Genomic DNA, 27,988 nt, shown 5'->3' with positions numbered 1-27,988 from the left:
CATGAGCAACTTTTCAACTGGGCGACTCTTTGCAGGTTTCTTTGGAAGTGCCAGATTTTCTGAAGTTTAATCAGCTCCGTACCCTGTTCTTAATCCGATTTGTGGCTGCGCTGAGTATAAATAGTAGGGTGCGACAGGTTGGACGGAATAGTAGCTACTGAGCCGTCACCCTCCAAGTGAGCAAATCATTTTAACAGGGCACACAGCCTGGGAGTCAAAGGACAAGCGAGCAGGGAAACGAAAGAGGCGTTTTCTTGATTATTCAGTGTTGACCGAGTGCACTAGACTAACGCTTGTCTCGTCCAATTTAATCTGAGTTCGTCCTGGGATTAATAATTTATCCCTCGGCCAATCCGTCTCCAGTCCTCCGCTTTCGCGAATTTTGAGGCCATGCTGTTGGATTCCGCGTGAAGGTTTACGAAGTGGGTTCAAAGCGGGCAGTCCTGGCCAACATTCAGCGAGAGGCTAGGGACTGTAGCCGTCCCGGTGGCGGAGGACTTCCAGCCCCTGTTTATCCCCGTCCTCCACCACCACCCCCCACCCCCATAACCTCCTCCTCCTCCTCCCCTTGGCCGCTGCCTTTAAAAGGGTTAACCCGGTACCAGATTGACAGGAGACTGTGGGAGACTTGTCAGAGAATGGGAGGATCCAGTCAAATCCAGCAGCATTTCATTTCCTTTCCCTTTTCACTTCGATCTTTGACCACTTCATGAACTCTGTGTCTGAGTGCCCGCGTGTGTGTGTGTGTGTCTCCTTCTATCATACCGTCTCCGCTGGTTGGGAAATCAGTTATCTCCCCCATCCCCCGCCAAACCCTCTCCCCCGGTGGATGTCAGTGGACTGGATCAGCTCTCCTTGCTTCTGCACCGGGTCAAACCTGCTCCTGTTTGGCCCCAGTTGGAATCGAAAGGGACTTGTGTAACGTTGTGGAGCCCGAGGCTGCCCGGGTTATCGGCTCTCTCTTGTCCCTGAGAGGCTGGGACTGCCCAGGACACCCTTCCCCCCTCTCTGCCCGGGGATGTACCAGGGTTTGGCGAACCCCCCGCCGTATACGGCGCACCCGGACCCGGTCGGGACGTTCCTGCACTCGGCCAGTTCAGCCGTGTACGTTCCGAGCTCCCGGCTGAGCCCAGCTTTCCCATACCCCCAGCAGGCGAGTCCGCTGTCCCCACACCCAGCCTGGGCTCAGGCAGCAGCAGCAGCGGGCACCGGGGGGCAGGAGACTCCGTGTAGCCGCCACTCTACCTCCTCCTCCGCCTCCTCCTCTTCCTCCTCCTCATCCTCCTCCTCAACGTCCTCCTTCCCCTCCAGCCCTCCGGGAGCCTCTCCCCGGGAGACCGCCTTCAGCAGCCCGCTCGCCATCTCCTCCGCCGCTGCTGCCGCCGCTGCTGCCGCCGCTGCCGTACGGGATCAGGTCAGCATCAGCTGGACCCTCAGCGGCTCCTTCCCCAACCATTACCCGCAGTACATGAGCTCGGAGGCGGCCAGTGCGTGGAGTCCGGCTCCGCTGGAGAATCCTGCCTTCAGCTTGATACCAGCTCGCAGGCATGGCGAAGGTAGGAAAGAGCTGTCTAGGTGGTGGGGTTGGGGGTGGGGGGAACGGACGGGGAGAATGCGGGGTGGGAACGACGTCTCGTCTCTATCTGTCGGTAAGTGAAGAAATATTGGTCAATTGAAGAGTATCATAATCAACCAGAGGGAATTGAGATTTGAGGTGGGCTCGCTTTTGTTTCACTATAAGTAACCTGGTAGCAACTTCCCACAACGACTAGCCTCACAAACACAGTTAAATTGGCATCTCCACAAATTCGAGAGCTGCAATTCACATCGATTCGAAACACTAACAGGTTTTAGTATTAGGGAATGAAACTGGTCTAGTGGGTAATATATTGTGATGAGGGCATGTGCAGGTTAGCTCACAACAGGAATCAGGAGGGAGCTGCAGAGTGTCAGAATGCCAGCACAGTTTCTGACTGTGGGATTATCTGCTGAATGTACAGTTAATTGTGTGTCAGTATTTATGGTTAAGCTAAAATCGTTACCTTTGACAACTTAAAAGATCTCACTGCGGTTAGAGATGTTCCTGTTTTAACTCCGGAGCGAGCGACAGGAAGGCTCTAACGATGGGCTTTGGGATTTATGTACCGACAGATGGAAATTTTCGAAATACAATCCTGATAGTCTGGTGCGAGGAGCAATTTTCGTCCAGACACCCGTTTTGTAGTCTGTGTTAATGTAGCGGCCAGAGATTTATAATCTGGCGAATCTTGTTATAATGGGATAGAGACACGCTGCATTGAATCAGAGGAAACACTACCGACTCCATTAGAGAGGATACGAGGCGGATCTGAGGCCTGAGAGTAATTTGCAGTTTGTCAGCAATGCCAATCCAACGGGGTGTATATACGAGTGAAACGTGTCGCAGCTGAACCACAGATTTGTTCGTTTGGTCATTTTCTTCACACAAGCAACGAGAGAATTCCCTTCATTGTGATTTGATGAATTCGTAGAAACGAAAATTTAAAAAAAACAAACAGGCCAGTTAGCTTGTTTCGAGAGAAAAGGCAGGTGCCTGGTGCAAGTAAATATGCTCAGTCGATTTGTCACTTTCTAGAAAAACCCAGAACAGGATTAACACACGCGCAGGTTAATGTTCTTTTCAATGCTAATGCGACTATTTTCCAAATGGTGATTAAATAATCATAATGTTGCACTCTCAAACCAGTAAAATCGAAGGTGGTTTCCCTCTGTTCAGTTAATCCAAACTTACAGAGTAACTGCAAGGAGAACTACTCTAATTAGGACCGACGGCCTGGTTTTACTGTCGCTCACTGTGAGACAGAGCACTTAACAGTTAGAAATTACTCTGGATTGAAACCCCCGTAATTTACAGCTAGAAACCGTATCCCGGTGTTGCTCCTATTAGATTACAAAGCCATTATTTTCATTAGGATCTGGGTGAATGGAGATAACTTTCCCTATAATTCCCTCCTGCTGTCCTGGTTTGGATCGTAAGTGACCTGCCGCCAAGTTTTATTTTCGTTACATCGGGTCGCAGGGCGTTCATTTTCTTCACCCCAGACCGTTCAGTAGAAAGGCCGCTTGGTTCGGGTTCGTGTGGAGATGAAAAGCCCGGTTGTCGAAGAAATAGCTTGGAGCTCAGCTATCAGAGAACTTCATAAGGAGCTCAACTGCAGCAGCTGGAGCCAGGCAACATTTCGATACGTTTGGAACCGACATCTTGTGCCTCAGCTCTTTTCCTGCTATCTCTTCTGTCCTAAACTCTGGCTACGCAGCAAATCTATAAAGTACGGAGGTTTATATGAGCATATGTCGACAGCATCTCGCTGTAGGCGACGATTTTTGCCAACACGACAGCATGTAAATTGCAAATTACAAACCAAATGGGAAAACTTACGCGTCCAGTATCCAACCATGCACATTTTCATCTAACTTTTTAAATGTAAGCTAGAGGAATGAGGGAAACCTCATGTAGCAGATAGGGCATAGTAAATGTAAAGAAGACAGCTCAACACAAGCGGCCTGGGGCCTTTAGTTATTAGGTGCATTGAAATTAGGCTCACTTTTCTGCAAGTGTTCCTCAGGGAGGTTTCGGGCCCTGCTGAAGCGGAATTTCTGTTTTCTTTTCCGTTTCTTTCATACCCACCCGCGGCCAGAACAGTTCGGCTGTGCGTGAAAGGGTAATGGAGCGGGGTTGGGCGAGGGGGTGATGGCGGTGATGGGGAAGGGACGTGTTTGACACTAAAGTGGCCATTTCTCAATATCAGCAGGTAAACAAGTTACGGCTTTTAGTTTAACTGAACTCGAAAGATTTCTTTCGTTGAAGATTGTATGAATGGTGTTTTAAGAACAAAAAAAAAGGCCCCGGCATTTGAGTTAGATTTTTTAATACAGGAGGAACAAAATCAAAAGCCCACAGTCCACTCGAGAAGATAAAGCCAATGTCTGGAGGCGTGAAACATTGTCAGAGTTTTTTTTCCCAAATCTTTTCTCACTTTTTATGCCTTAGAAAACGGTCATGGATTAATAAAGGAATCAAACAGAATGTTTCCGGCCACCTTTCAGAAAAATCGCTTAGTTTGATTTCAGGAAGTTTCTGGAGGATACGTTGAAATGAAATATGTTGTTAGAATCAGGACAGTTTGTAGCAGATGGGAACAGCGGTTGTAGGAGTAGCGGCTGGGAGCTGCTGCAAGATCGCCTCCGAATCAGCGTCCACAGCCTCCACCATTCCCTCAAAACCCCACCCTCCACGAGACACACATCATGTCGAGTTTAGTTTGAAAATGATTGGATTCAAATTTAATGCAAAACCGAATGCTAGCTGGCAGTGAATTAGCGGACTGAGAATCGTTTCTGCAGTGTGCCTCTGTCGGGGTCCAAGATTTTCCAATCCCCTCGCGTGAAGGGTCAGTGTTCCCGTGTCCCCGTCAGAAAGGCAGCCTTGGAGCTGGGAGCTAGCACTGAGTGAGCTCCCGGGGCTGGGACTACACAGAGAGAGGTGGTCGCGGCACACTTGCGACGTGATAATGGGAACTGCAGATGCTGCAGAATTCCAAGATAATAAAATGTGAGGCTGGATGAACACAGCAGGCCCAGCAGCATCTCAGGAGCACAAAAGCTGACGTTTCGGGCCTAGACCCTTCATCAGAGCTTGTAGGGTGCTGGCTCAGCCGAAAGCGCTTTTTATTTTAAAGTGAAAACTGATTGGAGGGTGATAAAAGAAGGATATTGTCTGCAGCCCTCTTCGCCGCCCCTCTCCCCCAACAGGGAAGGTAAAAACAGAGAGGGGGCACTGGAGGTTAAAAATGGAATAGAAGCCTCCCTTCCTCTCGAGGAATTCGCTAACGTAAAACCCACCTTTAGCAAGAAAGCGAAATGCTTGAAATACCATACCACCCCCACCACCCCACACCCGCCCCACTTCGCTGTGATCAGTGACCCTGGCGATTTGGGAACTATGAATATTGCTGTAATTCAGTGGGGACATGTGGAAGGCCACTGTTCAGGATAAGTCTTCATAGCCGCGTTTAGAGACCACTGCCTGGGTCCAATGGATTGCATGCGATAGGGACCCAAGGGACAATTCGATATTTCAGAAGGACACAATAGACTTGAGATCGCTGTAACGTTTGAAGGAAGATTGCTGGATGTGCCGCCTCGTTGCCGATCTTCACTGTAGACTTCTCAACCTTGACAGGCCTCCCGTTTTGAAGAGGTTTAATTTCCCGAGGGACCACGGTTAGGGGGTAAGGGAGATGAGGATTGTACAAAATTGAAACAAGTTCCGTGGATAGGCACCGCGCCTCGGATCCTTTTTTTTCTCTGTGCTTTCAGCCCAAGCCCGTGGTTTCAACTGGTCTGAAATTATGTTCGTTCCAGTTTGTCGGGGTCTGCCAAATACAGAGCTCTAAGAACAAGGGCTGGAAATGTGGGATGAGGAACTGCTGAAACCCGGGAGGGAGATGGAGAGCGGACAGGGAGTAAGAGTGTGCGCGGAAACGCAACGCTCCCCTTTCAGCTCATTTCACCATCTGGGATTTTATATCTCGGAACAGTTGAAGGGGAAGGGTATAGATCGGGAGGAAAGAAAGCGCGGTCCCCTCGTTAACGGCCTCACCTGTCGGTATTGTACCCGCTGGTTGAGTTGACACGGTGAACACAAAATACCGGGAGCTCTGTGTGTGCCGGGAAGCAGTTTATCAGCGCGGCTTTTTCACACTGCTCTCTGGATTCCGCCGGGGAAACCCAAAGTGCTCCCTGAAACAAAGATCCAAATAATTTATTTAGCAAATACCTAGACCGGAGTTAGGGTGTGTGTTCCATATTGAACTTACTGCTGAGTTTACAGGTATTTCTCAACCTGTACAGGTTTTAACCCGAAACAAATAAACACAGGAACCACTGGAGAAAGTCTAGCAACAGGTTTTTTTTAATTCACTGATGGGACGTGGCATTTATTGCCCGTCCCCAGTTGACCTTGAGAAGGTGGTGGTGAGCTGCCTCCCTGAATCTCTGTTTACTGAACTTCAGCACTGTCGAAGGGGCATTGGACTCGAAGCGTTAACTCCACTTCTCTCTCCACAGGTGCGCTACCAGACTTGCTGAGTTTCTCCAGCAGTTCTGTGCTTATTTGTTCCAAATCTCCAGCAGCCGCAGTTTTTTTATTTTAGTTTAACGTTTAACCTGCCTTGGATTGAGAAAACAGACGCTGCTCAATGAGATCCCACATAAGATATCCCCAAAATTAATATCCAAAAAAATACATTTTCTTAGAAAATGAGAACATAAGAAGTAGGAGGAGGAGGCCCAAACGGCCCGTTCAGCCTGCTCCCCCATTCAATAAAATCATGGCTGATCTTTTCGGGCACTCAGCTGTACTTATCCGTCCATTCACTATAATTCTTAATTCCTTTATTGTTAAAAAAAATCTCTTTGCCTTAAAAACATTCATCGAAGTAGCTGCTTCACTGGGCAGGGAATTCCACAGATTCACAACCCCTTGGAGGAAGACCTGAATCCTAAATCTGTTCCCCCTTATTTTGAGGCTATGCACCCTAATTCTAGTTTCACCATCCAGTGAAAACATTTTTACATATTTTATATTTACATCTCGGTGGCCGCTCAAACCAAATCGTTCAGTGTCCGAATACTGGAGACTTTTTTTGACGGGGAAAGTGTGCGCCTTCCTTTCCACAGTTTAATTTCAGAAAGACAGTAATGATTTGTTAAACTCCCTACAGTATCATTAATGTTTAATACAGAAACGTTCCTGTACGCAATGGTCTGATGTGATCTTTGTGACATTTGGATGATGTCTTTTTCAAATTAGTCAAGGTCTGACGAGCAATTTTACCATTTACTGATCCTGGGAAATAGCGTTCACCCATCCCAAAGCGGTGAGAATTTCTCACCGTTCACTCCCTTGTTCGGGTTTCTGCTGAATACCGAGTCGCCGGCACCTTATACAAGCGGGCAATAGCATTGAAATCAAAGCAGGTCACATTCAACATTTCCCGAATGTCCCGATAGCTAATTGAGACTCATGTACATTCACCCCGGGAATAAAGCGCTGGTTTACATTTCCTTTATCATTCACTGTTAATATGCCAAATAATACTCGGTCAGTCACTGGAACTGTAGCCAGATTTAGTGCAGAAGTTACTGTAAGTGAGAAACCATATTATCAGATCGGTTCAAACGAAACATTCTCGATATCCACAGTCCGCTGTACCCTGGTGTGTAAAACACTGAATATTCTGCACAGGCTCTTTCTTTGCTAAATGTTGTAAGCGAGAGTTGGGCGGAGATTGAGTAATTTCCTACAGTCAGTTGCTTTTAGTGCCTCGAAAATTACGATCCAAATTAAAGGGTTTAGGAGTAAAGGAGCGTGCAAAACAGAGTGAAATAAGACTGGAGTAAAGGAAATGATAAGCAGGAAGTGGAAGCGTGACCGAGAGAAAGAGATAGACACAAACATTAGTTTTTAACCAGAAACCACAGTTTCAAGTCTAAACCTAGCCCTGTCATCGATACACGTTGGAGTTGAGCAGATCACAGCTGCCGAGATACTGTGGATTTGTGGAATTCCCGAATGACTAAATGTGTTGCGGCTCACATATAAATAAAGCTGCCGTGTGTTATACTTCATTAAGATTTGTTCTCCGATAGTCTGGAATTACCCAGTGTCTGGGCCGCCAGGAAAGCAGTGTGAGCATTCGGACGGTCTGTAGTCTGGCGAGAGCAGGTGCTTTCTTTCAGGACGGATTCTGCAGCCGTGAACCTGCGCGCTTCTTTTAGGAGTCACTGGAATTAAACATTCTTCCATCAAAATGGCACGCACAAATTTTAAACACCCTTAAAAAGCTCTAAATTCCGAGACCTCCGAGCCTAGGGAGATCCAAACTCAAAGTGAATCGTTTCAAGTTCAGATTCCCACTATCAGGTGCAGGACTATCTATATTATCCCGGATTCCATACAAGTAATGAAGTCTCGGGGAAATAATATCAAACTTTTCTTTCGAAGTTAACAACACGCCATTGTTTTATTTGAGCACATATTCTGATTGCCGTTTAACCGGACTGGAGGGATTTGTTGCGCGGCTAACAGAGCTTTTCTGTTTAAAGACACCAATTTTCCACACACCTTTTCACACTCTGACTCCACTTTCAGTCAATGACACATTGAGTTCGTGAACACTAGGATCTAATAATGTTCAATTTACTGATTGTGTGACTCCCAGGTCAAAACGTACTTCCAAATGGATTTTTTTTTGCGTGTGTGCACACTATCTAAACGAAGATTAATAAGACGGACTGCTTTCATACCTTAAACATAAATTGGAATTTCTCATTTTTTTTTGTTTTGCTTGCGGTCAGAGTTTGCATTGAAACAAGATTTGAGCGATCCCCATATGTATTTCAGGACTGAGATTAATTTCCTCCAAATTGCAATGGTTTAGATTTATAACTTCCTAGATTACTAATGAAAAATGATTCCATATTTTATATACCACTGGTAATATATTTTGTTAAGCATCTTTCAATATTTAGAAATGTCATACATCGGGAGAGGAAGAATGTTGGAATTAAGCCATATAAACAAATTACGGAAAGAATAAGATTATTTATGTTTCTAACTATCTTTTCAAATGTTCCCTTTACAAAAAAAGTTTAAAATATTGGCCGAGAGTCTTCAAACCCCCCTTCTTCATCAGCTGTGAAATAGTTAGCAACTTCTGTTTTTAATCGATTCTTCAGATTGGGAGCTTGGAGCTGAACCGCCGCCATTGCCGGGTTTATAGGTTCGGAGAGGGGGCGAGGGAGAAACATAAATTTCCAACTATTAACAAGTTATACTATTGAGATCCTCCCGATCCAATCATCGATTAAAGGGTTTTGCTTTGTCTTTTTCGCGAATTATTAAAACGTGGAGATGACTGTACGTGATAGCCTCCAGGGAAACGATTATACGATTCTGTGAAATGAGACATGTGATATTAGAAAGGAGCACATTTTCGATTTCACTCATTGTGTCGGTGAATCAGCGCTGCCAAACTGACAATAGTGAGTGAAATTCACCAAGGTTATGAAGATAGTGACTTTTAAAAATTGAAGTGTAACGTTACAGGCTCTAATGTTATGCAAACAGTCAAAGATAGAAATGCATTTCATCTTCGCTCGCAGTGAACACAAAGGTATTGACTGAATTATTGACTGAATTACAGCTCGTGCACCGTGACTCGCAATGGGTTTTTTTTGCAACTTAACTACAACAGGACATTTACATGACTTCTTTCCTATTACACACCTTGACTTTTATATTTGGTACCGTGGCTTAACTCCAATTTAGACGAATGAGAAAGCATTTCTTTTCACCGATAGCTGTAAGACTCCTGTCTGAAGTGAACGTAGACTATCTTAGATAACAAGGTGTAGAGCTGGATGAACACAGCAGGCCAAGCAGCATCAGAGGAGCAGGAAAGCCGACGTTTCGGGCCTAGACCCTTCTTCAGAAAAGGACAGTGGTGCAAAAAACATCCACATTTTAAAAAAAAGCAATGGGGATAGTAATTTCCAATAAAACGCGATATCAGACAAGCCCTGTAAAGGAGTTCGTGTGGAATGGTCGAACAGACTGGAATTATCTTCATTTTTATTTGCTTCACTGTACATTGATCCAGTAAAAATTGTGTAGACGCGGAATAAGCAAAACAACTGTTCCATTCTCAACTATTCCGCCCGTGCCCTGAGAAAATACCATTTCTTCACTGTGCGTTCAAAAGCTATCTATGCACTTGATTATTGGTCAATTGCATAATTGAATGGCGCCAGTTGACGTGTCCTCGATTTCCCAATTCTGCAGACCGTTCGTAACTACCGATCTTTTCCTCTGCTACTAACACCTCATTGTACCCGATCTTGCGCTATTCCGCTCGTTCACTTCTCTATCGCTTGGTTGAAACTTGGCTTTGAATTTTGCGCCAAGTGGCATTTGGAAGTCTTTTCGATGGTGGGGAGTGAAATTCAGCGACACACCCCACTTTTAAGGCTTTTATGTAATGTCGATTGCAATAAAAACAGCGGTGAGCACTGCTATCAGAATAGTCACTGCTCTGTGAAGAGTACAGCCTTAGCATTGTGCGAAAGGCGGGAATGGCCAGGGGAGGTGTATGACTCCATGACTCAATAACTTCAATGTAAGGGTACCTCAATCCCGAATTCAAGCCCGGCCTGCCTGCGACCAAAACAATGCTGACCAGGACCCCCTGAAGGAATCTCGCTGCCCTTGTCTCCGGAGGTATTTCAGCACCCGCTCTACCTCCGCATTTAGCATCATGGTGAAGCTTCATATCACGAGATTGATAGGGTGTGTGTTATTGTAAGGTGCATCACTCAAACAGGGAGCTCTGACACTGCCTCCGTTGTGTATGTTTCATTGATTCCCTTCTCATTCACAAGGTGAAGCGTTGCATCAAAATCTTTGTGTAGGCCTGTGCCACTCAAAGAGAAGCCTTTGTCGAACCCTACATTTCTTCAGAGATAACATCCAGCTGATAACGAGAGGAGACAACTCCTAAACCTTCAACTTCCAAAAATAGAAGTAATTTATGCTGAATGTATAAAAGAGATATTGTTAATCCAGACAAACGACTTAATGATGTTTCATTGATGTATCCTTAAAAATGCAACCCTTAAAGGGAATTGTAGGACACATAACGTTGGAAACTCTGTACTCGGAGTCTTGCAATGTGAAGAGTCCTTTCTCGTGTGAAACGAGAAAATCTGTGAGAGCAACAATGGGAAAATCCGCCGGTTGAAAATATCGGAATGAGTCCTGCGTAAATTAGTGAAATGTCAGAAAGTCTACGACACATCCCTAACTCCCTTTAAACTCAGTGTCGGATTACCCTAGAGTGAAAACGGCACCCCACGCCTGTCCATGTAATGTCGCCTGGACTAACCTAAGGCCCCCTACTCCAAAGACGCGGCCGTATGTATTGCAGGCGCTTCAAAGATTACCCGCTTCTCGGATACTCCAGACTAGGAAAGATTGTAAGGACTCCAGGCTGCCAGAAGTGTGGCATAACCTCCCTGCACAGTTTGATTAAAGTATCTGCAAAACAGTTTTTTGTCACTTTCACATATCTCTGGCAATCTGGGCATCGAAACGTTTTCTGAGAAGGAACGGGGCGCAGGCTGGGAAATGACGGGACCACAGACAGGTCTTGCGTAGCCATCCTCTTAAGACAGTGCAATTGTAATTTCTTGAGTAAAATTTCTGGCAGTTTACAATCTTACTGATACGGTAATTAGCCCTGCGACTGTCAGTCTCGCACCCCTAAGTTGGTAATAGAAACCCTATCGGCAGAGGGCCTAGGCTCACACCTTAAAGCCACAATCGCAAACAGTGTGTATATGTTTAACTATTACTCTGGATTTTGTTTTGCCTAGAACTGGTTGATGATGTCCTTGAGGGCCGAGAGTGCGTGAATTGCGGTGCGATGTCCACGCCTCTCTGGCGGAGAGATGGAACTGGTCACTATCTGTGCAATGCATGTGGACTCTATAACAGAATTAATGGAATTAATCGACCCCTTATCAAACCTCTCAAACGGCTGGTAAGATATTGGAGAACCATTCAGCTAAAGTACGGTTGCAGTTTTTGTTAGTTCTTACGCAACTAAATCAACTATGACATTCTGTAATTTTTAAGTAAGTTACCGATGTAACAGTCTCTGAGTGAAATCGCTACCAGTCGATAACTGACAGATACTCGCTAGATTTGGGCACTCATTCAGCAGTTCCTTCAATGAATAGTCATTTTGTTCCGAACTCTTGTCCCTATTACGCAGGAGGATTAGTTTGAAAGATGTAACCGGTCAGAAAAAAAGATTTTAAAAACCTAATACACGATGAAATTTAATAGTGTCTCAAGTTGGAGAATCACTGCTTTACACCTCTTACGGATTTATAAATATTCATTTTTTAAACCGTCAATATCTTTACTGCAGTTATATCTGATTATTTTTATAAACATTACCTTTTTCTAAAAATAGTATATTTTCCATTTTAACAATTCCCTAAAAGAAGTCGCTGAAGAGTACTTTGAAAATGTATGATTGAATGTTATTTTGCTGGCTGGTACTGACAGCAAAAAGAATTTACGTTTATACTTAATCATACGTTCTTATTTTGATAGCACTGTCAGTTTCTATAGAGACTGTTTATATCCCCTCATTCCTCTATTGAATGCTCTGAATGATGCATTGTCATGACGGTAATACCATCAGTCAAAACGAACAGATTCGCCTTCTCTGGTTACATTTACCAACAATCACTATCCTCTTTAGATGTTAGTTGCGAGCATTGTAATTGAATGGAAGATGGTCTAATCGTCTCAGTTCAACACCAAACGATAAATTTCAGTGAGTTAGGAGCCAGAGTAGATCCTCGACCGTGTTCCACTAGTCAATTAGATTTTGGCTGTTCTGTATCTCAACTTTAACTGCCTGCCTTCTTTCCTTAAACCGCCCCGACAAAGATCTGTCAGTCTTTGCAGTTTCACCAACAGAACAGCATCGCATTAACTCATTTCAAACAAGTTTGTTCCCAAATTAAAACCTCAAGGCACCTCCCATTCTCCAATTTATAGAACAAACTGGAAGAAAGTTTTAATATGTTTTTTAGGTCAGTAGCTGTTGAAATGTATTGGCTTTTTCAGTTGAGCTACTGGTTTATGCACGGCAAATTAAAATTCACAGCGATGTTCTTTATGTGGGTTCACCTCCGTAGCACCAGCACCCAAGATCGACTCAAGTGCAGGGCGGATTCGAGTAGATTTTGAAATGAAAGGGAGTGCGCGGTATTCCGTACTGGCTACTGTTGCAGTGAAAAAAAAACAATATTCTTCAGATCGATTGCGATAAGTAAATAGAAATTGTCATTTGTCCAGGAGAGTATTACAGATTAATTAATATACAGGATGAAATCGCATACTTTTTCCATAATGAAGCAGTTCAGATAAACAAGCTCAAAAACACTTTGATCCGGGCCGAACTTGTATTAATGGCTTGAACTCCACGTAAATAACTTGACAGTTTCTTTTAATGTCTTAAATGTTGAAATTTCCACATGTTGTATGACAGGTGTCCGGGTTTTCTGGTGGCCAGTGTACAATGTACTGATAACATAGCTCACAATGAAAGTTTGGTGACGCTATTTTTTGCAGGGGTCCCGCTACTGGTTTATTGAGCCTCGCGCATCTATTCTGAGGGGTTTAATTTGCGAGCTATTTGTTCCATTTAAAGCTCTGCAAATTTATCGCAGTTATAAATATATATTATCTAATAGGCAGTCACAACTCATTATTGAAATCGCGTGACACAATATTTCTTCTTACGGGATCTTTTATCGGGGCTTTACACTTCCTGCTGCTAGCAGGACCTGAAGAAATTTTTTTTCTCCAAAATGAAAGAAGATTGAAGGCAAGCCTAGCATTGCTGGAGAGATCTAACTTGTCAATGTTTAAATCTGCCCACTGGAAACGTTGACTACAGCTAAGCAGCAATAGCCAACAAACTTTTATTTTCGTTCTTTAATATTATATTGCTTAATGAATTGATTTATCTGATATTTAGATTAGTTGAAGGCTCTTATTTTAAGCAAGTGACTACGAATACTGAAGGTATTCAGTTTATTTGTTAGTCACTATCAGAGTAAAGCCAGCGGGGATTTTATCCAAACTATGGGAGTGGGATTTTGAGCCTCTGGTTTATCAGTAAACTATCTGCCAATATAATGTATTGGTTGTGAAATGTAATGTGAACTAGTCCCGGGGTTTGCTTGTACCATTCCTGAATAAATGTGTTCAGCGTGATGTCAACATATAAATGCGGTACCAGTGGTACAAAATACACATGTCCGTTACTCAGCTAACAAGCTGAAGATTAAAACAACATTTCGGTATTTGCTTTATTGTAACTTTCTCGCTAGTTACTGGTAGAATAGGGAGCCAGACACGCAGATCAAATATGTGCATAGTGCTGTTCTATGGCCACGTCCCCTCAATAGAAAACAAGACATTAAATTGGTCAATTATTGATCAATGGTCGATCCAGGTTCGAGATAGGGTTGCCCCACCTGCCTAATTTTAAACAGAAAATCCTCTTTTAGAATGTGCGTAGCTGGCATTTTATTTTAAAAATGGAAACCCGACAAAAATAAAATCAGTTTCTTTTTAATAGCGGAAGTTCACTTTCCACATTATAATTATCAACAGCGGAAACACAAGTCAGATCCAACACCCAATTTAATCCTGTCCTGTCTCTTCTGTTCGGCAAATTGTGGATTTCAATGAAGCTGATATTCGCAAATTCCTCCCTTCCTTATTCAGTGAATGGCTACGGAAATGATCATATCTCCTCATAAATGATAAACTTGAGGAGAGCCGACGGCTGAGGAAGTAACGGCAAAAGCCAGTATCTTAATAACACATTTGGAAGCTAAACTTTTCCCCAAGGATAATTATTTTGTTGCGGAGCTATTCATGGGACAGGCTAAAAGTGGGGATAGCGATATACAAAATATTTTATATCTTATGAAACCTGTAATTGACTGATATCCAAGAAAAGAACATAAGCAGAAGGAAAGCAAAACGAGTCCCAAGTTTGTTTTAGTCTTATCCAACTGAATTTGTAAACCCATTGTTTACCAAAGCCATGGATTCACACTGTAAAGTCCCTTCTTCATATTACGACACGTTTGTATTCATCCAAATCTTTTTTTCTTTCTCAGATTAAGATTAAGTAACTGATAAATTAAGCAAGTGATAAAAGAACATCGGATGCAAACATTTGCTCAGGTTCTGCTTCTGAATTGACATGCTACTTGGTTATACTCGCAACAATGGTAAAGGGTCAACCAGTTGCAAGAAGTCATTAACAGGATGGTTATGCCAACCCACCATGGAACAACATAGCCTGCATGCTGTAGTGTACACTTTGTTAGTGGCAGCTAGTAAATTGTATGTCATTCACAAAGCCCACATTGCACTATTAAAGTCTAACAGCCAATCTTAATAGTCTTTAATTATTAAGCAATAGTCAATATTAAAATATGCTGTGTTGACAAATAGGCTGAATGATTTAAGGATGAGAGCAAAGGTCCAATCCATCATTGTTCTGTCAATATATTAGGAAATAAGTTAAATGACTCTTGAACTAAGGCAATCTGTGGTGCTAAAGGTTATTGCAAACTAGAGAGCCAATGGAAAAAAAACTATTTATTGATTAAAGCAAGTTTCCCACATGCCCTGCACAATGGTGAATTTCAAACTTTTCTTTCTAAAAGTATCTTACCCATCTAGAAACGATGGTATTTTAGTTGAGTTTGTTATAAAATCTCAGCTATTTATGGTTAGTAATTCTGCCTTTTTTTCTGCTAGTCTGCATCTCGGAGAGAAGGACTCTCCTGCTCTAACTGTCACACCACTACTACCACCCTGTGGCGACGTAACGCTGAGGGGGAACCTGTCTGCAATGCCTGTGGACTGTACATGAAGCTCCATGGGGTAAGTAGACATAAAGGCCATAAGACTCTTCACAGAATGTCACATAGCAGAACCCAAGGCTGTGTAATTCCAGCAGGTTCAATCAATCAACAATTAAAGTCAGTGTTACAGGTCAGAGCTTCATTCAGTGAAGTTAAGAAAAGGACAAAGGACAAAATTTGACTGAGACAAATGCGTGTCTGTTACAGGCAGAGTCAGGTGAATTTCGGATAGAGAATAAAGAAATGGCAGAAAAGGTAAATTATTGTCTGCCTTCACTGAGGAAAATGCAGGAACATTCCCAGAATTAGAGATTCAAGAGATGAGGGAAAATGTGGAATCAAAAGGAATCAGTATCAGAAAGAAGGCTGTATTGAAAAAAAAAGACCAGATATTCTAAATCTCAGCATTGAAAGAGGTGGCTGTGGAAATGATGGATGTATTAACGACCATCTCCCAGAATTCTTTGGATTCTAGAATTGTTCCTGCAGATTAAAAGGAAGGAAATGTCACCCCACTATTTAAGAAAAGAGGAGCAGGGTATATTGAAAACTACAGACCTGTTAGCCTTACATCACCAGTAGGGAAATGCTAGAATCTACTGTAAAAGTGTAATAAATGGGCACTTGGATAGTAAAAATTTGATGGGCCATGTCCACCATAGATTTGGGAATGGAGAATTGTATCTGATGAATCGCTTGTCTTTTGTTTTAGGACCTTAGTAATAGCATTGTTGAAAGGGGAGTTGGTGAATGTTGTACACTTGGAATTTTGGAAGGCTTTTGATAAAGTCCCTCAGAGGAATACACCAGCATGGATTACAGATTGGCTAACATGCAGAAAACAGTGCAAAGGAATAAACATCATTCACACAATGGCAGACTGTAAAAGTGGAATACTGCAACAAACAGTACTTGAGCTCTAGAAGTTCACAATATATATCAATAATTTGGACGTGAGGAGCAAATTTGTGGATGACACAAAGCCAGGGGAAAGCATGCTTTCAGGAAGCTGTAAAGTGACTTAAGTAGGATTTGAACAGATTTAGTGAATGAGTGTGCAAGAACATGGCAGATGGCATATGATATAGAAAAATGTGAAGTTATTCACTTTGGTGGGAAGAACAGTTATATAGCATCATTCTTAATGGTGTAAATTTGAAAATGTATGTGCACAAAAGGACCTGGGTTCCTTGTCAATAAGTCAGAGAAGACCAGCACATGGTTTCAGTTGTCAATTAGGAAAGTTAATGTTTTAATTGTTTTCATTGCAAGACAATTTGAGTGAAGGAGTAGTGAAGTCTTCTAAAAAATCTTGCTTGGACTGTTCCTGTTGTACCATGTGTATTTTTGGTTTGCTGACATTGAGAAGGATACTGTCACCAGTGAGGTAGTGCAATGATGATTCACTGGATTTGTTCCTGGGATGGCAGGACCTAAGTGGTAAGACAAGGGAGATGCAGGTAAGATATTTCTCCTGTGTGGGGATTCTGGAACCAGGGAACAAATTTCAAAATAAAGGGGAGCCACCTAAAATTAAGACAAGACAATGCCTTTCATCGAAGAGATATGGATCTTTGGAATTTTTTGTCTAAGTCTGTGTAAACTCAGCCATTTGGTATGTTTAAAATAGGGATTGACAGATTTTTAAATACAAAGAGATATAGGAATTGTCTGGGGAAAATACATTAAAATGGAGGATCAGCCATAATCATACTGAAAAGCAGAGTATGGGCAAGGTGTAAGTGGCCTACTCCTGCTCCTACAGTCCTATGTTTCTATGACGTTCTAGGAAATCTAGGAAACTAAACATTGAATTAATTTTTTGCTTCTTTGCTCTTAAAGGATGTTTACTAGTTTCCTTACCTTCCAGTATGAAACACATGGAACTTGAATTTTACTGACAAGATTCTTTCAATTTTGTAAATTTCATTCATACAAGAAAAAAGTCAAAGAATACTCCTTAAAACTATTTTAAATAAATATATGTAAGTGAAATGATGAGGTATGTGAATATCAGTATTAATTATAAACCATGAACTGAGAACCTTTCTTCTTGAAGGGACTCATTTGCTAATATCCCATGTCTCAATCAGAGGCTTAGAGGTTGAAGTCCCACTTCAGAAACTCCAGCATAAAACTCTAGGCTGACACTCCAACATATCTCTGAGGGAGTGCAGCACTGGAGGTGTCACTTTTCCAATGACACATTAAAGCTAATTCCCTCAGGTGACCTATTTCATAGCAGGGCTGGGATTTTTTTCTAGTGACCTTATCAATGTCAATGCCTTAATTGGCTGTCATATTTCCTGCCTTACAACAGTAACTACATTTCAAAAATGATAAATTTTGAAATACCTAAATTGACTGTAAAGTGCTTTGGAATATTCTAAGATCATTAAAGGCTATAATAAAATTGCCAGCATTTTCTTTCTTTATAAAAATCACATTCTGATTTGAATGCAACCAGAAAAGGAAAAATATACATCCCGTACTTTCCAATGAGTCCATAAGTAAAGATTAGTGACTAGGTTCTTGTGCACATATAACACCATAGGCAATTGTTCTCAAACTACATTTCCCAAGGAGATGTTTACTCCCATCTCTTTGCCCTAAGTTTAAAGTTAGCTGTGAGATGAAGTTATTTGGCAACAAGGTAATTTACATTCCATCATTTTGTTCTTACTCGGATACTGAAAGTATTAGTTACTTGCTACCACTTGAAACATGAATTAAGTTACACTATGAGGTCACATTCAGTTCAGATCAGTTTGCTTTATATTTAATGTTACTTTCCCATGAGTGGTGTCCAAACTAATTCGATGTACTTTTTCTGATTAAAGTAAGAATGCTTTGAAGCTATGAGGTTGCCTCCCTGTTTTGGTTCTTTTTCTCATTGTAATTATAAACTCTCCCTTCTTAAAACAAATTTTTTTCACTTATCAAGCTCTCATTTCTCTTGGCAGATACCGCGACCCTTAGCAATGAAGAAAGAGGGAATTCAGACCAGGAAACGCAAACCAAAGAATGTGAACAAAGACACCCCTTCTACAGGTAAACAAACAGTCTCCAGTATTGATGCTTTAAATATACCATCTCTGAGCTTTTCTGGTAAAGTCTTCTGAGTCATGAAAAGGGATAGTAAGAGCCATCAGTGCAATAATGTTAGTATTACATGCCAACCTAAGGGAAGGTTTTATTGTGAATCTTTTCCAAAATACTTGTTCCATGTAAGTAGTTCACTACTGCAGATTCTGAAGACAATTGTGAGAGAGACCTTCATAACTATTGTCTTGATTGTCTTTAAAAAAGAGGTGAGGCACGATGGCTTAGTGCTGCCTAGCAGCACCAGGGACCAGGATTTGATTCTATGCTCGGGTGACTGTCTGTGTGGAGTTTGCAGATTCTCCCTGCGCCTGCATGGGTTTCCTCCAGGTGCTCCAGTTTCCTCCCACAGTCAAGAAATGTGCAGGCTAGGTGGATTGGCCGTGCTAAATTTCCCATAGTATTCAGGAATGTGTAGCTTAGGTGGGTTATGGGGGATGGTTCCGGTTGGGATGCTCCTTGGGTCAGTGTGGACTTGTTGGTCCAAAGGGCCTGTTCCCACACTGTAGGGATTCTATGAACTCATGATCTGAAGATTAAAAATAATGAAGAAATATTCAAAGGGAAATAGCAGACATTAGTACAGTTAGTGGACAAGTCAGAGGACACTAACAGTTCCTTCTATTTTTCTAAACATCCATATACCTTTTTCAGAAACTTAAATGTGCTAAAAGCAGTAGTTTGTTTCAAATTTAATGTAAGATTTTATGTATCAGTGTCTGAGGGAAAACAAGAAGCACATGCTATTTTCTGATGACCAGGTTTAGAAAAAAATTGCACTCTGCACGGATGAGACTCCTAATTGGATAAGCAGAATGCTGAAGAAATAAACTTCGAAGACCCATTTTCATTTTTTAAAAAGTATTCTTATATTGGTGGGAAATAAACCAAGCCATTCATAAGTAGAATGATATTTCAGTATAGTAACTTATTATATGCTATTACATTCTATAATGGGTATTGCTTTTTGTCCTGTAGAAATGGAAAGCTGAACTTCTTGATGATTTTATGAATGTTGCCAATTTACTTCAACTAGTCTTCTTTCCTGAAATATGCAAAGCCATCAGTTAAAAAAATGTCTTATTTCATAATACTCTCTACTCAGAAGATTGTTTGTAATATACACACCCCCAATGTTTAATTTACAAAGCCTGAGGAACCATGAGTAAGACTGAATAAGCTCTTAAATATTCCTCATACATTTATTTATTGCCCAACATTTAAAAGAAAATTGCTAGTTTATGGATGAATATGGATTTTAATAATTTTCCTAATATCCCACACAACACTTTATAGTGATCTAAATTTATCAGTTTTAATAATGTGAGCTTTCCTCACAGTTTAAGAGAATGTAATGATTTAGGGTTTGGCAATCCCATGTCATAAGTGTACAAATGCACATGCATTTGGAGAGGAATATTTTCTCTTTCCAATGTACACAGACTGAATTCAGGTTGTATATTTTAATAAAATCAGATCCAATATGATTTACTGAGAATAACATATTGGGCCACATTCAGGAAATAAATTGAACTGAATCTTTAGTTTTCATTTCTGAGGAAAGGTCTTGACTCAAAATGCTCATCTGTCTTTTCATATTGTATATGTTGACTGATCTGCTCTTCCTTTCTAGGATTTTTAGTTTTGTTTAGCTATTTATTTTGTTGGACTTAGTAGAGAACTATTCTCTTAATTAATACCAGTTATTGTGTTCTCAGTCTAATAAAGTACTGAACAAACATCATTTCCAAATATTAGACAATCAGATCACAGAATACATCACAATATTTTGCCTTAATGATATTTTGGTATACCTTTAAAGCAAAATCACTGTTGTCCTACCATACCATAGAGTTGCTTTCTCTTAGAGAGAAGTGACTGATGTTGGTTTAAGCTGAGAGTCACCATGCCTTAGGTGACAGAAGAGGTCTTTTTTCATTGGTGGGAAGAGGGGATCACCTGCTGGGCCAGCACTTGTTGTCCACAAGGCAGTTAAGACTCAACCACATTGCTATGGCCTGGAGTCACTTGTAGGCTAGACCAGGTAAGGATGGCAATTTCCTTCCCTAAAGGACAGTCATGAACCAGATTTTTTTTTCAAACAAAAGACAATGGATTCATGGTTATCACTAGACACTTAATTCCAGATTTACATTGGAATTACTTCTGCCACAGTGAGATTTGAACCAGTGTCCCCAGAACATTACCTGAGTCTCTGGATTAACAGTCCAGTGATAAGACCATTCGGTCATCACCTCCCCGGTGATTGAAAAGGAGAATCCTTCTTGGTAACCAGAGGTAGTGTGGGAATTGAACCTACACTGTTGAGGTCACTCTGCATTGAAAACCAGCTGTCCAGCCAACCGAGTTAACTGACCCTAAAATGACCACTAAAAGCACTGCTTTCTTTCTCAAAAATGTTTCTTATCAAAAGCCATATCCAACTTAACTTATTATTGAATTGCATTTAGTTTAGTTCCTTCATATTTTGTTTGTGTAATTATGATGCTTATGCACCTCTAACGTTTCTATTTTTGTTGTTAAGTACCCTACTCAAGTGTGCCATCTACCCCTAGTAGCACTGCTGCTGGAGCTTTAGAACTTATCACACCAAAGACTGAACCAGGCCTTTACTCATCTGCGTGCAGAGTTCAGAAGGTCAGCTCACAGGTAGGATCTGTGAATGGGAAAAGGGATGATCTTGTTGCACTAGTCACAAAGAGACAACTAAATCAATACTTTCCATATACAAAATTGTACTACAAACAATTAAGTTCATGTAATAAGAATGATGTTTTGGATTCAGCACAGCACTGTTCCAGATTCCAGATGCAGGTCGTCATATTCAACAAAGGCATCTGTCTCAGTAATGGTACAATGGATTTCTCATCCAGTAGACAAGGTTAATCTGCTGTACCTAAATGGGGGCCCACATCTGGATCATGTTAAATTTTTTTTCTATGCCTTTTCCTCTGATATGGGGATCAATCTGTGGCCCATAACAAAACCTGTGCCTGCTCTCAGCTTGTGGGATGCCTAAACCTGCTATTAGGAGTGTTTCTTGGGGATATTCTCTAAGTGACTGGGAAACACCCATACCTACCCTTTGACTTACAAAGAGAGACTGGAAGGCTTGCCAATACTCCCACTTTAGCCCTCCCTGCCCCAAAGTCAGAGTTCACCAGAGAAGCCTTGAAGCAGGAGAAGAAAAAAAATCTGGATTTTACCTTACTGCCAGTTCCTGAACAAGGTCCACGCCAGGATTATGTTGCACAGTAAGGAGAGTGGAAAACGTATTGCTAAAGTTTTAGGTGAGAAGCATAATTTATCCATCAGCTCCAAATTTTATGGGAATATTTTTGATTGTTGCTGGTCAGCATGATACTAGAAATAGTATGTCAATCTATTGGTTAAAGCATAAATGGAAATAATTGCACCCAGAGATGAAGAAATGCAAATGATAAAGTTTCACTACAACTTAGTGATACATGGTTTAGTATACAAAGGAGAACTTAGCGTGTGAAGTAATTGTTGACATTTAGTAGCATGAGGGAGACTTATCCTTCAACAGATTATAGTATTGCTATGTTTTGGATCACTGTTGATCACAATTGGATCACAATATATCAGCCTATACTCTAACCAGTGGCAGAACACAGAATCCATTTTATGCTGACTAATTGAATGTTTGTAATTATTCTTAAATTGTCACTGTAACTTTAAAAGGATGCATTTAATTAAAAATGCTCATTCAAAACCTGACGTCTCCGATCGGGTGTATAAGGTTCTAAAAGGGGAGGGCGAACAGCCAGAAATCGTGTTACATATTGGCACAAATGATATAGCCAGAAATAGGATTGAGGATATAAAAAGTGATTTCAGGGAGTTAGGATGGAAGCTGCAGAGCAGGACGAACAGAGTAGTGTTCTCTGGTTTACTACCGGTGCCACGAGATAGCGAGGTGAGGAACAGGGAGCGGGCGCAGCTGAGCACGTGGCTACGCAGCTGGTGTAGGAGGGAGGGCTTCGGATATGTAGATAATTGGGATGCCTTCTGGGGAAGGTGGGACCTGTACAAGAAGGACGGGTTGCATCTGAACTGGAAGGGGACCAATGTCCTGGGTGGAAGGTTTGCTCGAGTAGTTTGAGAGGGTTTAAACTAGTATGGCAGGGGGGTGGGAACCTGAGCTGTATACCAGAGGTGAGCGTTGATGCAGGTGAGGCAGTAGCAAGAGGTAGACCAGCTAGTGGGAAGGATTTTCCTGGGAAGGAACCAAGGGATCGGTTAAAGTGTGTTTGCTTTAACGCAAGGAGTATCAGGAATAAAAGTGATGAACTTAGAGCATGGATCAGTACCTGGTGCTATGATGTTGTGGCCATAACAGAGACATGGGTTTCTCATGGGCAGGAATGGTTGCTGGATCTTCCAGGGTTTAGAACATTTAAAAAGAATAGGGAGGGGGGAAAAAGAGGAGGGGGTGTAGCACTACTAATCAGAGAGGGTATCACAGCTACAGAAGCGTCCATTGTCGAGGAAGATCTGCCTACTGAGTCAGTATGGGTGGAAATTAGGAACAGCAAGGGAGTAGTCTCCTCGTTAGGGGTTTACTACATGCCCCCCAATAGCAGCAGGGAGATTGAAGAAAGCATAGGTCGGCAGATTTTGGAAAAGTGCGGACGCAGTAGGGTTGTTGTAATGGGTGACTTTAACTTTCCTAATATTGATTGGAACCTCCTTCGAGCAGAAGATTTGAATGGAGCTGTTTTTGTAAGGTGTGTTCAGGAGGGTTTCCTAATGCAGTACGTTGACAGGCCGACGAGGGGAGAGGCCATTCTAGACTTGGTGCTCGGAAACGAGCCGGGGCAGGTATCAGATCTTGTGGTGGGAGAGCATTTTGGTGATAGTGACCATAACTGCCTCACATTCTACATAGCTATGGAGAAGGAGAGGATTAGGCAAAATGGGAGGATATTTAATTGGGGAAGAGGAAACTATGATGCGATTAGACATGAGTTAGGAAGCATGGACTGGGAGCAGTTGTTCCATGGTAAGGGAACTCTAGACATGTGGAGACTGTTTAAGGAACAGTTGTTGCGAGTGATGAGTAAATATGTCCCTCTGAGACAGGCAAGAAGGGGTAAGATAAAGGAATCTTGGATGACGAGAGCGGTGGAGCTTCTTGTGAAAAGGAAGAAGGTAGCTTACATAAGGTGGAGGAAGCTAGGGTCAAATTCAGCTAGAGAGGATTACATGCAGGCAAGGAAGGAGCTCAAAAATGGTCTGAGGAGAGCCAGGAGGGGGCACGAGAAAGGCTTGGCAGAAGGAATCCGGGAAAACACAAAGGCATTTTACACTTACGTGAGGAATAAGAGAATGATCAAAGAAAGAGTAGGGCCGATCAGGGATAGCATAGGGAACTTGTGTGTGGAGCCTGAGGAGGTAGGGGAAGCCCTAAATGAGTTTTTTGCTTCTGTCTTTACGAAAGAAACGAACTTTGTAGTGAATGAAACCTTTGAAGAGCAGGTGTGCATGCTGGAATGGATAGAGATAGAGGAAGCTGATGTGCTGAAAATTTTGTCAAACATTAAGATTGACAAGTCACCAGGCCCGGACCAGATTTGCCCTCGGCTGCTTTGGGAAGCGAGAAATGCAATTGCTTCGCCACTTGCGAAGATCTTTGCATCCTCGCTCTCCACTGGAGTCGTACCTGAGGACTGGAGAGAGGCAAATGTAATTCCTCTCTTCAAGAAAGGAAATAGGGAAATCCCCGGCAATTATAGACCAGTAAGTCTCACGTCTGTCATCTGCAAGGTGTTAGAAAGGATTCTGAGGGATAAGATTTATGACCATCTGGAAGAGCATGGCTTGATCAAATACAGTCAACACGGCTTTGTGAGGGGTAGGTCATGCCTTACAAACCTTATCGAGGTTTTTGAGGATGTGACTAGAAAAGTTGATGAGGGTCAAGCTGTGGATGTGGTGTATATGGACTTCAGTAAGGCATTTGATAAGGTTCCCCATGGTAGGCTCATTCAGAAGGTCAGGAGGAATGGGATACAGGGGAACTTAGCTGCTTGGATACAGAATTGGCTGGCCAACAGAAGACAGCGAGTGGTAGTAGAAGGAAAATATTCTGCCTGGAAGTCAGTGGTGAGTGGGGTTCCACAGGGTTCTGTCCTTGGGCCTCTACTGTTTGTAATTTTTATTAATGGCTTGGATGAGGGGATTGAAGGATGGGTCAGCAAGTTTGCAGACGACACAAAGGTCGGAGGTGTCGTTGACAGTGTAGAGGGCTGTTGTAGGCTGCAGCGGGACATTGACAGGATGCAGAGATGGGCTGAGAGGTGGCAGATGGAGTTCAACCTGGATAAATGCGAGGTGATGCATTTTGGAAGGTCGAATTTGAAAGCTGAGTACAGGATTAAGGATAGGATTCTTGGCAGCATGGAGGAACAGAGGGATCTTGGTGTGCAGATACATAGATCCCTTAAAATGGCCACCCAAGTGGACAGGGTTGTTAAGAAAGCATATAGTGTTTTGGCTTTCATTAACAGGGGGATTGAGTTTAAGAGTCATGAGATCTTGTTGCAGCTCTATAAAACTTTGGTTAGACCGCACTTGGAATACTGCGTCCAGTTCTGGGCGCCCTATTATAGGAAAGATGTGGATGCTTTGGAGAGGGTTCAGAGGAGGTTTACCAGAATGTTGCCTGGACTGGAGGGCTTATCTTATGAAGAGAGGTTGACTGAGCTCGGTCTCTTTTCATTGGAGAAAAGGAGGAGGAGAGGGGACCTAATTGAGGTATACAAGATAATGAGAGGCATAGATAGAGTTGATAGCCAGAGACTATTTCCCAGGGCAGAAATGGCTAGCATGACGGGTCATAGTTTTAAGCTGGTTGGTGGAAAGTATAGAGGGGATGTCAGAGGCAGGTTCTTTACGCAGAGAGTTGTGAGAGCATGGAATGCGTTGCCAGCAGCAGTTGTGGAAGCAAGGTCATTGGGGTCATTTAAGAGACTGCTGGACATGTATATGGTCACAGAAATTTGAGGGTGCATACATGAGGATCAATGGTCGGCACAACATTGTGGGCTGAAGGGCCTGTTCTGTGCTGTACTGTTCTATGTTCTATGTTCTATGTTCTATGTTCTAAAACCTGTTGTCTATAAGTTCATGTTCTTATTGAACAGGCTTTAATTTTAACAAGTGTTTTGAAATGTTATTGACCAGATTTTCTATCATTTTATCACTGTCACTGCACTGGAAAAATAAGGAAATGGCTGTTAACACAAGCCCAGCTTCCTCAAAACTCCCTGCTTGAAATCCTTTCATGTTATTAATCTCTTACTTTGAGCACAACACTCAATAACTTTTGTCAAAGTAATTAGTTATGATTTTGTTTTAACTCTGGAACACCAGCCAGAAAATTACCCCTAAAATGTTCCCTTATTTAACTTTGCAAGTACAGCCCATTTAATGTTTTTCATCAATGCCAAATTTCATCTAGAAGAATTCAGCACATTGTAAATATATAATCAACACCTCAATATGATACTGCTATGAAATTCAGTGCTGAAAGGGATTAGAATTACTGGGCTTCATGTTTACTCAGAGCCAGTTATAGAGGAACTTGTGGCGATGCGGAAGATATTAAGCCCCTAATCCTAGTTGTACGGGTTTTGCCTGGTTGTATGATCTGACCCTAACTGTAACTTTAACCGTACTGAAATTGATTGCAAAGGTTTACTGGTAGATTTCCACCGGGGAACATTGTCCTGCTACCTGCTATGGGGCCAAAATTCAATCACACAGCCATTGTCGGCGAGTCAGGGGAGGGGTCAGGGAGGGCAGGCCCATTACATTGAAGCTGACACCACCTGAATGACTCTGACACCATAGAGGTGGTTGTGAACTTCTAGGGAAGGGTCTGACATCACGGATGCTGTGTGTTGGCCAATCACGAGGGACATATGGGTGTGGAAATCAACCAATTGCCTGGGTCCAATCAAGAGGAAATAAGCTCTTTGATACAGGGGGAAAGATCCTTGATCCTCCTGGCTCACAAGCAGTGCAACAGAAGTACTTTCCCCATGGATCTGACCTCTCTCCTTTCCATTAGCCTACTGGGATTCTCGAGGTCCTGCCTCAAGATATGAATTTAAAATCAGTTTGAATCGAGGCATACAGCTTTCTTTTTAAGATATTTTATTGACAGACTCATCTCCTGATGGCACCATGATTGCCTGCCTATAACCCCCTTCTGACCTATGTCCATTAAAACTGGAAGTGAGGAGGTTGGGGTAAAGTTTTGGAGATTTAACATTTTTAACTTCTGATTCATCTCAAAACATATCTGTCTTTGATGGTTAAAGCTCCCCACTCTGGCCTCAATTTGTTAGGAAAATACATGAAAATTAGCTGAATTCCTCACTTTATATGAGCTCAGATCCTTGAATGTAAAAAAAAACATACTTCTTGGTAGAATAGTTCTGAAGTTAACAGGATTTGAGATTAGTGCCAGATTTCTTTGAGACAATTAGTTAATATTATGAGATACTAATATTGCACACCTAATGTAACATAGACTTACCAAACGTTATGTATGCTCTACTTTAACAGCTCCCATATCCTTTCCTTCCCAGGATACTCCTGTGACAGGTGACAGTAACCTTCGCTTCAGCATTCCAGCTCTAAAACTGACAAACCCGGGTGAAACAGCCACAAGTAGAGATTCCAAGGGAGGCAAACCTTATCCCTGGGGCAGCATGGAACTAGCCTGACACCAAAGTGACCTTCAGTACAATTCTTCAGAAGCTGCACTGATGGAGTATGCAACTGAGATTCGTTTTATCAGAATGAAAACTGGAAATGATAAAAAGAAGACAAGAGAATGCAAGGAAAAAAAAATCAAATGGAGTGCTGGATCATATTGTGCTATAATTTTTAAAAATTGAGTGTTGCAAAAATGATGTCTTAATGCCAAGGCTGAGCACCACTTAAATTCACTCTAGGTGACCTTGGTGCAATTCTGATCCAACATTGTTCGTAATTAAGTGCCTTTTTTTTGGACCACCACTTGCTTTCTGCCTCTGGCTTTCCACTTGAATGTGGATATTTCAGTGTGTACTCCCTGGACAGTTGCAGCTATGGAACAGTTTGAACAGATCTTGCCTTGGGTAAAAATACATCAGCGTTCATAGAGAAATTATTTTTTTCGTAGTGTAAGTAGTTCTAGTTCTATATTGATGGCTCAGACTAATAATAAAAGCAACTTATTAAATTCAGATCATCTCTCAGCCAATAGTGTCATGCC

The 27,988-nt window shown here is 42.2% G+C and overlaps 1 protein-coding gene across 1 annotated transcript; it reads left to right on the top strand.

The window, feature by feature from the left end:
* LOC125465143 (transcription factor GATA-4-like) lies at window positions 1–27,959 on the top strand. The gene is made up of 6 exons (XM_048558316.2): window positions 1–1,556; window positions 11,476–11,642; window positions 15,467–15,592; window positions 18,537–18,624; window positions 21,221–21,345; window positions 27,318–27,959. The coding sequence occupies exons 1-6, from the start codon at window positions 1,019–1,021 to the stop codon at window positions 27,453–27,455; spliced, it is 1,182 nt and encodes a 393-aa protein (XP_048414273.1). The 5' UTR covers window positions 1–1,018; the 3' UTR covers window positions 27,456–27,959.
* Window positions 27,960–27,988: the final 29 nt, after the last annotated feature.

This window comes from Stegostoma tigrinum, chromosome 24, assembly GCF_030684315.1.
Source record: "Stegostoma tigrinum isolate sSteTig4 chromosome 24, sSteTig4.hap1, whole genome shotgun sequence".
Classification (NCBI taxonomy): Eukaryota; Metazoa; Chordata; class Chondrichthyes; order Orectolobiformes; family Stegostomatidae; genus Stegostoma; species Stegostoma tigrinum.
The sequence above is the reverse complement of the archived record's forward strand: the minus strand, read 5'-3'. Positions and strand labels throughout refer to the sequence as shown.

Coding starts and splice junctions, on each gene's coding strand:
- LOC125465143 (XM_048558316.2), top strand. CDS start 1,019: ATGTACCAGGGTTTGGCGAACCCCCCGCCGTATACGGCGCACCCGGAC. Junction 11,643..15,466: donor TCAAACCTCTCAAACGGCTG/GTAAGATATTGG, acceptor TTTTTCTGCTAG/TCTGCATCTCGGAGAGAAGG. Junction 21,346..27,317: donor TTCAGAAGGTCAGCTCACAG/GTAGGATCTGTG, acceptor TTTCCTTCCCAG/GATACTCCTGTGACAGGTGA.